Source organism: Rhamphochromis longiceps, linkage group LG4 (assembly GCF_057381845.1).
Source record: "Rhamphochromis longiceps isolate RC_006_pf linkage group LG4, R_longiceps_female_GT1.1, whole genome shotgun sequence".
NCBI lineage: Eukaryota > Metazoa > Chordata > Actinopteri > Cichliformes > Cichlidae > Rhamphochromis > Rhamphochromis longiceps.
This window is the reverse complement of record NC_140560.1, coordinates 37,200,415-37,214,463: the sequence shown is the minus strand read 5'-3', so window position 1 is coordinate 37,214,463 and position 14,049 is coordinate 37,200,415. Positions and strand designations below refer to the sequence as shown.

At 44.3% G+C, this 14,049-nt stretch overlaps 1 protein-coding gene across 1 annotated transcript; it reads right to left on the bottom strand.

Annotated features, from left to right (window-relative positions):
* Positions 1-4,772: 4,772 nt before the first annotated feature.
* Positions 4,773-6,642, bottom strand: nupr1b (nuclear protein 1b). Its single transcript, XM_085405311.1, has 3 exons — positions 6,454-6,642; positions 6,240-6,375; positions 4,773-5,022 (listed from the first exon to the last, which is right to left on the bottom strand). The coding sequence occupies exons 1-2, from the start codon at positions 6,548-6,550 to the stop codon at positions 6,248-6,250; spliced, it is 225 nt and encodes a 74-aa protein (XP_085261437.1). The 5' UTR covers positions 6,551-6,642; the 3' UTR covers positions 4,773-5,022; positions 6,240-6,247.
* Between the last annotated feature and the right edge of the window lie 7,407 nt (positions 6,643-14,049).

The following is a 14,049-nucleotide window of genomic DNA, read 5'->3' as shown; positions in this document are numbered from 1 at the left end:
GCCAAATCCTGCAGGTGTGCGGGGGATCCGATCCGTCCTGCTCCCCGCTCGTCCAGCAGCAGCAGCAGATTTTTCCAGCAGCATCGCTTACAACGGTGGTGGAGCCAAACAGGAAGTCAGGATTAAGCAGAAATAGACCGTTTAGTTGGCCCGTTCGCACCGCACGAGCTGATCCTGTCTCACTAAATGCTCGGGATCTGGTTTCCCGGCAGCAGGAGGCCCATGACGGCTCCGGACTGAAGGTCATGATCTGCAAACAGGTGAGATGGTTCAGGTGTGCTGCGCGTCAGCCCGTGGACTGAAAAACCCTCAAATCCCTCAGCTGATCAGAGCGGCAGGGTTCACGCTGTGACAGGCAGACGATGCCAAAGTCATGAATAATACAGGAATAAATAATCCATCAAATGCATCAAAAATATAAAACATAATAATACATGCTTGGTTTTGTGAGAATCACAAATAAGACAGCTATAAATAAAAAAATATTACATTTTAAATTAAATATGAAGGTAAACTCCAAACATGCCCGTTTACATAAATGAATGACTAAATATATTTATCTGAACGTTTTGGTCCCTTTGATGGCATCTTGATGATACGGAGCCATTTATTTGTTCCAGCCTCTTACTGAAGAAGGCCTCCATTAAAGGGAGCAAAGTCGTTTTTCCACGGATGGGGGCAAAAATACCTAGAAATATAAATCATTTACAGGTATCTTTCCGAGACCGATAAAACGTTGGATGAGCATCCTTTAGCCTGCAGGTGTAGATTTGATGAAGCGTGTTCTGTTTTCACTCTGACACAAATCAGCCTCCAGTCTCTGAAGTTTCCACATCCTGCCCGGCGCCCGGCTAACTCCCGACTCCCTCAGCTGAGGCAAGTGAAGCCGCCGCAGAGTTGGATGTTAAATTATAGATATGACTTGTCAACTTCTTTAAACTTTGGGCCTTCAGTAGAGACTTTTATAAAAGATATATGTCGCCATGGTGACGTGACCCAGAGGTTTCTGAGTTCTGCATTTTAAAGTTTCCACAAGTTACTACTGATGCTAACATGTTTTGCTAGCAGTTAGCTGCTAGCTATCTTTGCAGACAGCTAGCAGCTAACTGCCACCTGTAGCTAACTGCCACCTGTAGCTAACTGCCACCTGTAGGTTCCTCTAACATCCATTTTTAGTGACATCATCTGACCAACAACACAGTTAAATGCAGTCGCATGGCAGGATGCTGTAAACGAACTTCAGTCAGGAGAACAACTGAGATAATCCATCCACAATACCAGGTTATATACATATACAAACATTAAAACATGTTAGAAACACAACAGCCTTAATGAACACAGAGTAGTTTGGAACCAGGGTTCATACGTCATCACTTAAAGACCAGATACAGTCTAACAAGCTAGAATTAGCTGATAACAGCACTCCACCTTCTTGTCTAAATATGGCAAAACACTAATGTTGAAGGGTGCCTACGTGCTTCTATTATTAACAGTTTGTGCAGTTTAAAAAACAAGAGTAATAAAGGGGAACCAATCAGGAAAAAGCAGCAAATTACTCTGTATTGAGTATTGGGGTCTCTATTGAGTCCAGTTTCAGGGCTGTTAAAGAAACAAAGGTCCAGCAGAGCACAGCTGGGTTTATGCCACACATGAGATTTGTTGTTGAGATGAGGAAAAGTACAGAGTAGCGAACTCCTGTTTTTTCTGGAAAGACTTCAGATATGAAATAATAATGAAAAGTGTCTGCGGCTGTCAGCGAGGCATCTCCGCCGCTGAAGCCCTGACGGCACACACGAAAGCGCCTGTGTTCAATAAGCGTCCCGCCTCACGCCGTATCTGCGCTCACACGGAGAGAGGCGGGCAATGAACCAATCACAGCGATGGTTCAGATTCAGAGGAGAGCTGCTGCAGGTACGCGGAGCTTCACTTTAATAAACACACGGCCAGAAACATCTGCACAGCTGCAAACACACAGTCAACCTGCAGGTCACATGACCACACCCAGCTCATACCTGAAAAGCTTTTTTTAAACTGTCACCTAATCAAACTAATCAAACATTTCTTTATAAAAACAAGCAAACAACAACAACCATCGCTGTCACAGACCTGATCTCGCCAGCCAGCCAAGACTTTAGAACAAGACTGATTTGATCCTTTTATTAGGTACAAAAAATTATTGACCCAAAATGTTTCCATGAGGAAGAATAAAACAGCTTCGAGAGGGAGACCCAAACAGGTCGAGGTGATGTGGACGGTTTGTCCTGGACTCCTGAGGCTGGGCATTCAAAACAAGTTCAGCACAGTCCGGCTGCTCTGTGTTAGCTGGCCCAACAAAACTTAAACCCCAGTTGGTGATAACAGGGATCACAATGGCGAGCATAGATACGCCCACATCGCTCTCCTGCCCAGGGCCTCAGGCTATTTCTTCTGGAGTACTGAGGGGTTCCCAAGCCAGCTGAGACATACTCTCAGGTCTGCCCAGAACATCCTGAATCACCTCCACGGGCTCCATGTGGAGAGGCAGCGACTCCACACCGAGCTCCTCCTGAATGACCGGGCTCTTTACCCCCGTGTGCTTCTTTCTGAACAGTTTCATTAGTTTAAACAAAAACCCAAGAACACGATCAAATGTTAATGCAGGACATGGATGATGTCATATTTGCCTATGTCCATCATTTATATACAGTTTGTGTGCTATTAAAATTGAGAAGCTGAAGGTTACTATGCTAATTCCTAATGAAGTGCTCGCTGAGTGTAGAAACCTGTGGGATGATTTTTACTCCACATAAAAACCCAAAAGGTCGTCGGCGCATCTTTGATTGTGGGGACGTCTTTGATTGTGGGGACGTCTTTGATTGCGGGGACGTCTGAGCGTTGAGTGCGGTTTCATCACCTGCTGCTGCTCACAGCTCTGCAGCTTGTCCCGAGTTTCAGTGTGAGCTCCGCAGAGTCCGTGTTACGTAACGCTGCGCTGTTGCATAAGCTCGCATCTAAAACTGCAGCACAATAAACTTCAGTGTGATCAGACACTTTTCTCTGAGTCCTGCTCAAAGTCTGTGCTCACAGAACAACAGGGCCAGAGTCCAAGTGGAGCCAGGCAACACATCACTGTGACCTGTAAAGTCCTCACACACTTCACACATACCAGACTCTCAATGGCTGAGAGATGCTGCCCCCTGCTGGACGATCCATGCTCTCCACCAGTGTTGGTCAAGTTACTTGAAAAAGGTAATCAGTAACTAATTACTGTCCTGGTCGTTGTGTCCTTGGGCAAGACACTTTACCCTACCGCCTACTGGTGTTGGCCAGAGGGGCCGATGGCGCGATATGGCAGCCTCGCTTCTGTCAGTCTGCCCCAGGGCAGCTGTGGCTACAACTGTAGCTGCCTCCACCAGTGTGTGAATGTGAGAGTGAATGAATAGTGGCATTGTAAAACGCTTTGGGTGCCTTGAAAAGCGCTATATAAATCCAATCCATTATTATTATTATGTAAACCTATTTTCTGCACATTCCAGCACATAAAATAAAATATTTTGTGTGTTTACACTCAGTCTTTCAAACAGATGCAAGTAAAACACAGCAGAAAATAAATAAAGTCAAAGACTCAGCGGTCCTGTTGCTCTATTTTCACTGTAAAGATGGACTGCGGTAGGCGGAGGTTTACCCTGGTGCAGGTGTGCCACGGTCAGTGGAAGAATCCGCGAGTTTCTCTGTGAGTTTCCCATTACGTCGTAGCTACTCGGTGCTTGTTGGAAGTTTAGGGGTTTTTTTTGCTGTAAAAAGAAGTTTTCTTCCCACGCACAGCGGACACTAATGTTTTTGTCACTTTTTATGGAATCAAACTCAAAGTAAGGTCAGTGCTTCCACGCTTTAAACGCTGCACGCTCATACTCTCTCCCACAATCGATATGTGATCCACTGTTGATCTGCACACAGCTGTTGTCACGAACGTCGCACTCGCTTACGTCACTGTCGTGAGACATTCTCGCAAAAAAATCACGGTTTTAGCAACGCAGTAACGCAGCGTTCCTACTGGAAAGTAACGGTAATCTAATTACTGTTTTTGCAATAGTAATCCCTTACTTTACTCGTTTAGTTTACAGTAGCCCCTTACTCTAACCATAACTCACTGTAACCCTGTGTGAGTGCTGCTGGTGAAGTTACATCGCTGCTACACGTTCTCAGTGTTTCCATCTTCGTGGCGTCACAATCACTTTGTTTCATCACTTTGCAGATGAGATTGACCTTTAACCTGCACATTTTCACCTCTTCACCTGCATTCAAACAGCTCTGCCTGAGGAAGTGCAGCTGGGGTTAGCCGTACCAGACTCCATTCACAAAAACAAGATTTTACCTCATAAACTGAGTTGTCTGCTTCTGCTGTGATTGGTTCGCTTTAAAACCTTTCTTGCTTCAAATGACGGCCCACCAACTGCAACGGTTATATTTAGAACATTTTCACCTGTTTACCCGTCATAAGAGATGTCCTCCCGATCCCTTAGCAGCACTCAGCAGCAGTGCATCACTCCTGTGATCTGAAAGCTTTAATTCCTGCTTTTGTCAGTGGAGTCTGGTGCTTTGTTTCAACAAGCTGTCAGAGTGTGCTTCACATTTAGAACATCCACAAAAGCTCAGACGTTGGTATTTAAACACGTTAGTGTGGCTCTGAACTTTCTAGGCTCTCTTTCCTGGCGCCTCACTACATCCATCTTTTATATACAGGCTGTGTTCTTTCACTGAGGCCTAAAAGGAAGAAACAATGAACACTCTCATTTCAGTTTAACAAGTCTTTAATCGTAAAAACAAGTTTAAAAAACATCCTTAAGAATGAGCCATTTGCCGCCACCGCAGTCTTGGTGCGCGGTCGCGGTCCAAGCGGGGACCCAGGGGCACGCCGCCTCAGGTGAGAGCTCTCTAACACCTGCGGGCCCATCGGAGCTCAGATGCTCCTGCCATCTGCACGTGTCGTTCTGTCGCCAAGGACGCCATGGTCGGTTTCCGGGATGAGCCGTCCGAGATTCCCTTTAGTGGAAAAGAAAAATATAAAATAATTAATTAAAATAAATAAACACGAGGAGTTCAAGCATCTATTTACCAACAGCAGCACCATGTGTTAAAAATCTGTTTAAAAAAAATCCAAAATTAAAATTTTCCATGTTTTTCTTCATTTACAGTTTCATTAGGTGATCTGTCAGGTACATCTACGAGTTTATCCTGTAGGATTAAATCATAATAAAGCTTAAAAATGATGTAAGAACTGTATCGGTTCTAAATGACTTGCAGTACCTGCACAGGCCACCAGGAGGACACGTAAGAAGAAAAGAGATGAGGAGGAAGGAGGAGGAGGACGACAAGGGAGAACATGAAGAAGACGAACAGGGATGTGGAAAAGAAGGAGGATGGAGAAGGCTTGGGGTGGGGCAAAGAAGGAGAGGAAGAGAGAGGAGCAGGAGGAGGAGATAAGAAGGAGGAGGATTGTAGAAGTGTACAAACTTCTACTGGAAATCTGCCCATTCAAACTATGAACCTGGTGATGACGTGCAGGAGGCGAAGGGCAGGAGTTAATAAACAGTTTTGTTCTGAGGGAATTCGTATTCTACGGGAAATATATTACATATATTTTAGCTAAAACAACAACTATGCTGTCTTTTCACACATGACGTCACTACTCCTCAACCTTAACTGTTAATTAACAGCTGGCTTTAAATTCAGCTGTTAATTAACAGTTAATTATTGTTAATAACTGTGGAGCAAGCGCAGTTTAGGAAAAGGCCTGATGTGGTACAGTATGCTGTGTTCCAAACATTCGTTTAAAAATCGACGATTTCAGATTCAGACCGATCCTCGAGCAAAGAAACCGAGAATATGGATTCAAAGTGGACCGCCTACACAGGAAACACGCTGCCTAAAATTCGGCGCACGACTCGATATAAAAATTAACTTTGGACTCTTTTCTGAGGGCTGTAAAGTCAAAGCGTGGCAGCAAAAGTGCTGCGGTAGAGGCTTAAATTCAAGTTCTGCACGCGGCGCGTCTGGCGTCACATTTGCCCAGTTCCAGCGTTCCAAACAGCCACAGACCAGACAGCGTTCAGAAATCTGCCCGTTTTGACGTGTTTATGGCCTCTGTCAGTGCAAACGGACTCATGTGAGTCAGACGCCTTTGCTCTGACTGAAACAGCATTCCTGCTTTACTTCGGCGCACAGTTACTGACACACAAACACGGTTTTCCCGGGTTTACCTCAATATTCACTCCTTGTCTTTCTTCTCGCTGTTCTGGAGCTTCTCCACGATCTTGCGCTCATGTCCTGCGGGGTTGTTTCTGTTGGTGTTGTCGCTGGCCTCCTTCTTTGTCCTGCCCTTCCGAGCCGAACCTTCTGCAACAGAAAAACTAAAGCAGTGAGTTTCCCGGGCCCGGAACACGAACCGGACCGAACCAGGACAGGTTAGCTCACCTGCGTATTTATCCGTCAGGTTATAGTACTCGTACTCGTCGTAGTACTCGTCCTCAAACTTGGTGGGCTTCATGTTTTTCACGTCGACGTGACTCATGTTTGTTTTTCCACAAGTTTGTCAGAGATCTTTGCGTCTGCGCAGTAAGCCTCTGTGTTCGCAGGTTTGTCTGTTTTTCGTCTTTCTGTGTTTATATATGAGAAGCATGCACCTCCTCCTCCTTCTCCTCCTCCTGACTCCTCCTGCAGGGCTCCTCTTTCCTCTGCACTAATGTTGCATCAGCCACAGAGCTGCATGCTCTGGATAACAAGAACACACTCTTTGTGTCAAATACACAACTTTTTGTCTCATGTTTCTACATTTTTTTTTTAAGTCACATTCAGTATTTCTTCTCATAGCTTTAAACCTTTGTTTACATAGTTATTAGCTCTCGTTGGTTCTTACAGCTAATTCTCACTTACTTGGCTGGATACTCTTGTTTTGGTACTTTTTATATACCCACCAAGGTATCCTAACTTTCCTTCACCTGTCCTGTTTCTGAGCATGAAGCTTGTGTTATCTTCATCACATGCTGACACTCAGGTGTGCGGTGAATACCTGACACCTGTGTACGTGGTCTCTGGTCCTGTGACTCCTGTGAGACCCGACCTTGGTTCCCCCGGATGATCCCGGGTCTGTTTTCTTTGGTTATCAGCAGCTGCTGTGGTCACATGACCCTGACCTGGTTCGTGGTGTTTATCTAAAGCTGCTCCACCTGCGCTGCAGTGTGACAGCAGATCACAGCCGTCCTGCAGAAATGTTTCCATTAATGTGACCCAGACTCATCTCCAGAAGCTTCACTGTGACTCTTGGAGCCTGGCTCCTCGGTTTGTTTCCTCTCATCACTCAGAGGTCCTTTCAGACACGATCGTAACCGCTTTCACTTTTGTTTTTCATATCAGTTTAAAAACTTACTTTATTGGAAAAACGTGCAGCTAAAACTGAAGATCCAAAGCAGCATGAAAGGACCGCTGCAGTTACTTATATTAGTTAGTGATATTAGCTTTGTTTCGGTGTCCTTGTGTCCACATTTATCTAATCTGTGTGGAACAAACTCTGGACTGAGTGTCTCAGAGGAACAAACAGAAGAACGAGCGCTTTGCTCTCTGCTCGTGGTTCAGATTCAGCACATTTTTACATTTGAGCTGTAAAACACTTCAGCTCAGCACAGGTGTCGCTTTCTGTCACAGAGACACACACAGACACACACACACAGACACACACAGACAGACACAGAGACACACAGAGACACACAGACAGACACAGAGACACACACACAGACAGAGAGACACACAGAGACACACAGACACACACAGACAGACACAGAGACACACAGAGACACACAGACAGACACAGAGACACACAGACACACACAGACAGACACAGAGACACACACACAGACACACACAGACACAGACACACACAGACACAGACACACACAGACACACACACAGACACACACAGACAGACACAGAGACACACACACAGACACACACAGACAGACACACACAGACACAGACACACACAGACACACACACACACACACACAGACAAACACAGACACACACACAGACACACACAGACCCACACACAGACACACACAGACAGACACACACAGACAGACACACACACACACAGACACACACACACACAGACACACAGACAGACACACACAGACACACACAGACACACACACACAGACAGACACACTTTTGAACTTTGAATTGACCGTTCTCTTTTTTCTCTTTTTTAGATCTAAGCTCATCACACGTGTGTTTGTTCGTCGTTCGTAAGTTTGATGTTTGATGTTATAAACGTATTTTAATCTTTCCGATGATGATTTTGTGTTTTTAGCAGCAAACTGTGGACGATCACGTCTTCGTGCTGCAGACTCAGTGAAACAGGATTTGTCAGACGTCGAGCTGAAATCTCATCATTCTGCTGAATCGGGGAAACTTTGTCTCCTCGCGTTTGACTGTTTATCTCACAGTTTGAAATATTTCATGAATAACTGACTTTTTATGAAATCAGCCTTTTATCATGTTTATGTCGCAGCTCTAAGTTACGGCTGCATGTTTGCGCGTTTTAAACCGAGTGTGTAATCTGCAGGATGTGAGCTCAGGATGTTTACTTTGCTGCAGACGTGTGCGCAGTCACATGTGCGAGGCGTGTCGCGCTGCCAGAGAACACACAGCTCGCAGATATCAGCTGATATCAGCAGGTAAACATTAACCGCAGCTGGAAACTCGCTCAGGTGTTTTCATCTTCATGAATCCTTTCACTGCACGTTACACGCACTAACACAGCTGCAAACGTTTCCTGTTAAATCTCCTGAAATTGTTTCATTTATCGATCAAAGTCCCTAAAAATCAGCAAGAAAAGCAGGAAATCTTCACCTGAGAGGCCACTGATCGTTGGACCTGCTGAGGGTTTGGGGTGTACGCGCGTCCTCTCGTGCACTGGAGTCATTTTGGTTTTGGTTTTTTTACAGCTTCTTTGAACCAGTGTTTCCAGTTTTTATCCGTCTCAAACCAGCACAGCCACCTCTGATTTACTAAAGCCGGGGCCCAAAGTTTGTGCTGACGGGTTAAATATGAAAAAACACGGATGAAAAATGTGCGGTGCAAAAGACGAACAGTGATGATTTCTAAATGCTTTATCATAGAATTCCATGTATGTAAAACAAAGAATCATTTTAAGGTGAAATGATTGAACAGTTTTAATTCAGATCTTTCAAACACCTCGAACGTTTTAGTTCTTCTGATTTTGGACGTTTGGAGTTGAAACACAAACGTCTAAACGACTCAGCTGATGTGAACATAAGCAGGTCCTGATGACATCAGTCACGCCTCATTAATCTGCTGCTGAACAGTGTTGGTCAAATGACTTGAAAATAGTAATCAGTTACTTGTTACTGATTACTTCTCCAAGAAAGTAATCCCATTACTTTACGTAGGGTGTCTTGCATTGAAATCTGCTGCAATGACCTGGTTACTGCGTTCACCAGATATCAACACGATTCCGCTCCTCACGTGTTAACCTCTTCGACATGTCAATGGCTGTGAACACAGAGAAAGTTGTAAATAACTCATGAAAGAATAAAGTTACGTTGAAACCAAGCACACCATTGTTTTTCTTGTGACATTACCAAGAAGTTTGATGTGCCACATGACCCTCTTCCTATTGAAAAAACAAAAGTTGGCGGCCGCTTATCGGGGCCTGGAGCCTGGGGCTCGCTCGGGCCCCTTCGGGGGTGGGGTGCCCCCGGCCTCTCGGCCTGGGGCTCGGTCACTCAGGCACAGCTGGCGGCCGGCGGAGCTCACGGGCGCGTCACTGCAACTCCCCCTGGCTTCTGCTCCGCGGCTGCTGGGCGAGCCCTCATCTGGGACTCTCCTCAGCTCTTTCTGGGACAGTGGCGCGGCTGCCCCTCTGTTGGTCTTCCATGGTCTCTTGTGTTCTGGGGGCCTCTGGATGTCTGGAGTTTTGATCTCCTCCATACCTGCTTCACACCCTGGAGGACGGGGCTGTGGCCCCCCCACACACTCCCTAGCAGATCGTTACATGGAGAAACCTTTGGAATGCAAGCATGCTGATCCACACAGGTATGCACACGGGTGTTCACTGCTCGTAGACCCAAATTACACCTTTCTTGGCTGCTACTTCGAAGCACATCTGTCCTGCGTGCTGCACAACAACATTGAATATTTAGTATTTACTGCTGTTTACACTTAGCTAGATTAATGCGATGGTGTTGTGTTTAGTATGTTGCTTTGTTTTTTTTTGTCTTTTTTTGCTTGTTTTCTATTCTTCTCTTTTTTCTCCCCCCCTTTCTCACTGTCCCTCTCCCCTTCTGTTTTTCCTTTCCTTCCTCTTTCTTTCTCCCTTTCCTATCCCTCACTCATGTCTGTCCCGTCTGTAACATCTGAAAATAAAATATAATAAATAATAAAAACAAAGATCGACCAAATGGACCAATACGGCAATGCCACGATGATCCATTTGGCAAAGTAAATCCATTGGGTATCCTTGTTGGTCTTCAGACAACAATTCTGATGGCTAAAGAACCAAATGGGACAGGCGAAAAAAAAAAAAAAACAAAAAAAAAAAAACAAAAGTTGTATCCAAGATGGCCGACTTCTAAATGGCCACCATGGTCGCCGCCCATCTTGAGGAGTTTGCCCCTCACATATACTAATGTGCCACAAACAGGACTTTAATATCACCAACCATTCCCATGTTGTTACACTGTATCCATAGAAATGGCCCACCCTGTACAATGTGTTTGATGTATGAAGCTAAAATTTCAGCGTGCACATTATAGCCGCTCAAACTTTGGACCGTAACATTTTTGTTCAAACTTTGACGGTCAAGAAGAAATGGAGCGACCCCGAATATTTTCACCTCGGTGCTTCCTGTCTCTTGCTCTTTTGTCACTTCCCACATGTGTAGTTATTGCTGCTCACTTCCTGTTTTATTTTGGTAGTCTCTCCTGGCCTTGATTCTTATCACCTGTGTCTCCCTGTGTGCAGGATTCAGGCGTTTTATTGTCCTGACTGGAAACTTTTACAGACAGTCGAGAAATGATCCACGAAGAGCAGAAAGAACTCCACATCCAAAATACACCAAATATACAAAATCATGACACGTAATCCTGCAGTAAAAAAATCACTACTGTGTGTAAAAACCACTAAAACGGTGCGGGGATGGCTCCGATGGCACATAAAAGGATTTAAAGAGGTCGTGGCTCCTCCTGACCTCTGCTTCCACATCAGCCACGGCCCAAAGTGTTTCTGTTGCTCCCTCCGGTATCTGAGCGCCTGATGTTGGACTGCAGTCCAGGGTGAGATTCTCTGAAGTCAGAGGACTAATGATGATGTCCTCTGTGAGTTTAAGGATGTGCCTGTTCGCATGCTTGGACAGTTTGGACTTGTTATTTTACAGCTTAAATAAAGGTTTGCTTGTGGTTCCCATCAGCACACACAGCACAACTCTGCCTGAGCCTGACTCTGGACTTGATATTTGCTGTTCATGGGCGTCACTTTGGTTATCTGTCAGGTGTGTGCTGACCTTCTGACTGCTTCAGGGATCAATAAATAAAACCAATAACATCAGGATTGCAGGTAGAGAGTCGCTGTGTTTATCTGCGGCGTTTTTCCTTTGAGTGTCTCCTGCACGTCGCTGCTCTGTCACCTCGCCACAGATGGTAATGATTAACTGTCAGGATGTTTACCTGCAGAGTCGTGTCAGTGTCGGACGACACCAGCAGCACACGCCCGACAACAGGCTCCTCCTCCTCTCACCTGAGAGATAACCACCCATTTCTTCTAACAGAAAAACAACAGTCAGCAGGATTTTATTTTGAAAGGGCCGCTATCAGACAGCAGGTTTAGAGAAGACCTGACACGAGGAAATCAGGTTTCCTGTTTCAGAAGTAGTGATGGGCTTTCCGTCTCTTTTTAGAGAACAGGGTCTTCAGGTTGTTTTGTTCCTTTAATTAACTTATTACCAACAACAATATAAAATTAAGCAGAAAAGGAATTACTAATGTAAAAAGAAAAAAAGTGGTTTTATTTATATATGTTTATATATAAATATATGCGGTGGCCCCTAGAGACAAAACACGTACAAACTCCAAAACACATTTCTAGCATGAACTGAACTTCAAAGCAGAGCTACTAGATCACTTAAATGACACAATTGAAAGCATGTGTGTATTGTTTGTGTATTTATACACAGGCACTCATATATATATTCAAATAATTTAAAAAAAAAAGTTCATGTACCTGTTATTACCACCAAGTTGGTACTTGCTGGCTTGTGTAGCCTCTAGGTAACAAAAGCTCAACACTGCCCCCTAGCATCCTGGAGCACTGCTGTTGTGTTTTGTACGTGTTTTGTAGGGGCCACCGTAATTATACTTTATTTATTCACTCCACATAAAATGTAATAAATAAATCATATAATACAAAAACCAACTATTTAAAATTTCAGCTTTTTCCTTTTAAACAAATTTAAAGTGAAACAACACAAACACTGCAAACCACAACACAATTAAATATAAATTATAATATGAAAACAAAAAGAAGATGCACATTCTCTGTCATATGGACCTGCATGAATAAACTTTCTGAATCCTTTATCATCCACAGCTGAAAATAGTTGTGGATGATTACTATACCTTTCTAATGTGACCTTGTTGTCCCTGCTCTCTCTCTCCCTCCCGCTCTGTTCCTGTGCTACTGCGAGTGTAACTACCGCCCCGCCCCCCTCTGCCCAGCGCAAAGCACAAGGCTCGCATGCAGAGTGAAGCAGGAAAAAAGTGCGAGAGAGAGAGAGAGAGAAAGAAAAGAAAAAACATGGCTCCCAATAAGGAGCCGGCTCGCGTAGTTCGCTTCAAAGAGTCGGCTCTAAGAGCCGTTTAGTTCGCGAGGGACACATCACTATTCAGAAGTGGTGAAGACTCTGTCCTCAGCCTGGAACAAGTTTATTCCTCTTTCATGCAGCTGATATCAAAGAACCAATCAGAGGCCTTCATCTGCTCGCACACTGAAATCTTAATGAACTGTATTTATGATCAATCAGTGATCGATGTGAGTTTAATGAAGCTTCAGACCCAGAAACACTGATCAGCGATCAATCACTGCATCTGTCCATCACTGTAATCAATCGCAGTGATAGAGACAAACCCGAGGAAACTAAGAGCGTTGATGCTTTTAATGGAGGCTGCAGAGCGTGAATGTGTGCAGTTATCAAACACGTGGATCACATGGATCACACGTCCACCAGAAAACTGAATCTGATCTTTATCTTCAGTTTATGGCTGAATCTTTAAAGCCATGGACTCCATCTTTCTTTCGAACGTGGCTCTGCTCTTCATATACTCGTAGCCATGGTGAATCCTGGTATCGGCCTGGTCTGTTTTTTTTTAAAAAAAAAAGCGTTTTTTTTTAACATGAAGGGGATCTGTGGAAGGTTTATCCCTCCTCTCGCCCTGTGACAGCAGGGACAGACTCCAGATTCAGATTACTCAGTAAAAAAACATAAATCAAAACACAGGGTCAGGCTAGGAGAGAAGAAACTGGAATTTGTGACATTATAGTTGCAAGTTCACAAAAACACACACACACACACACACACATTTTCTGTTTAATATTTCTTAAATATTTCTTTCTTGTAAATTTCCATTTTTAAACTCGCTCTGTCTCCTTCTTCTTACCCCAGCCTATATCTTGACAAAGGATCACAAATTTCCTCCAAGGAAACACTAGATTACCACAGAGGCAACTGTAAACAGCACAGGTAACGGGAAAGAGACAAAATGTTTGTACACAAAAAATAACAGCAAAGAGCTGGGAAAATCTTTAAAAACCAGAAAATAACTGCACACAAATAAATTACAGATAAATAATGAATGGCTACAAAGGGTATAATAAAGTCACATAAGTACAACAAAAAGAAATACAATTTTTAAAGTAAAATGTTTACGTTTTTTAAGCGCCCCGTGTCTGTAGTACCACACTCCGCCCAGTTGGTGGCAGTGTGTTCACCGAAACTGCTGC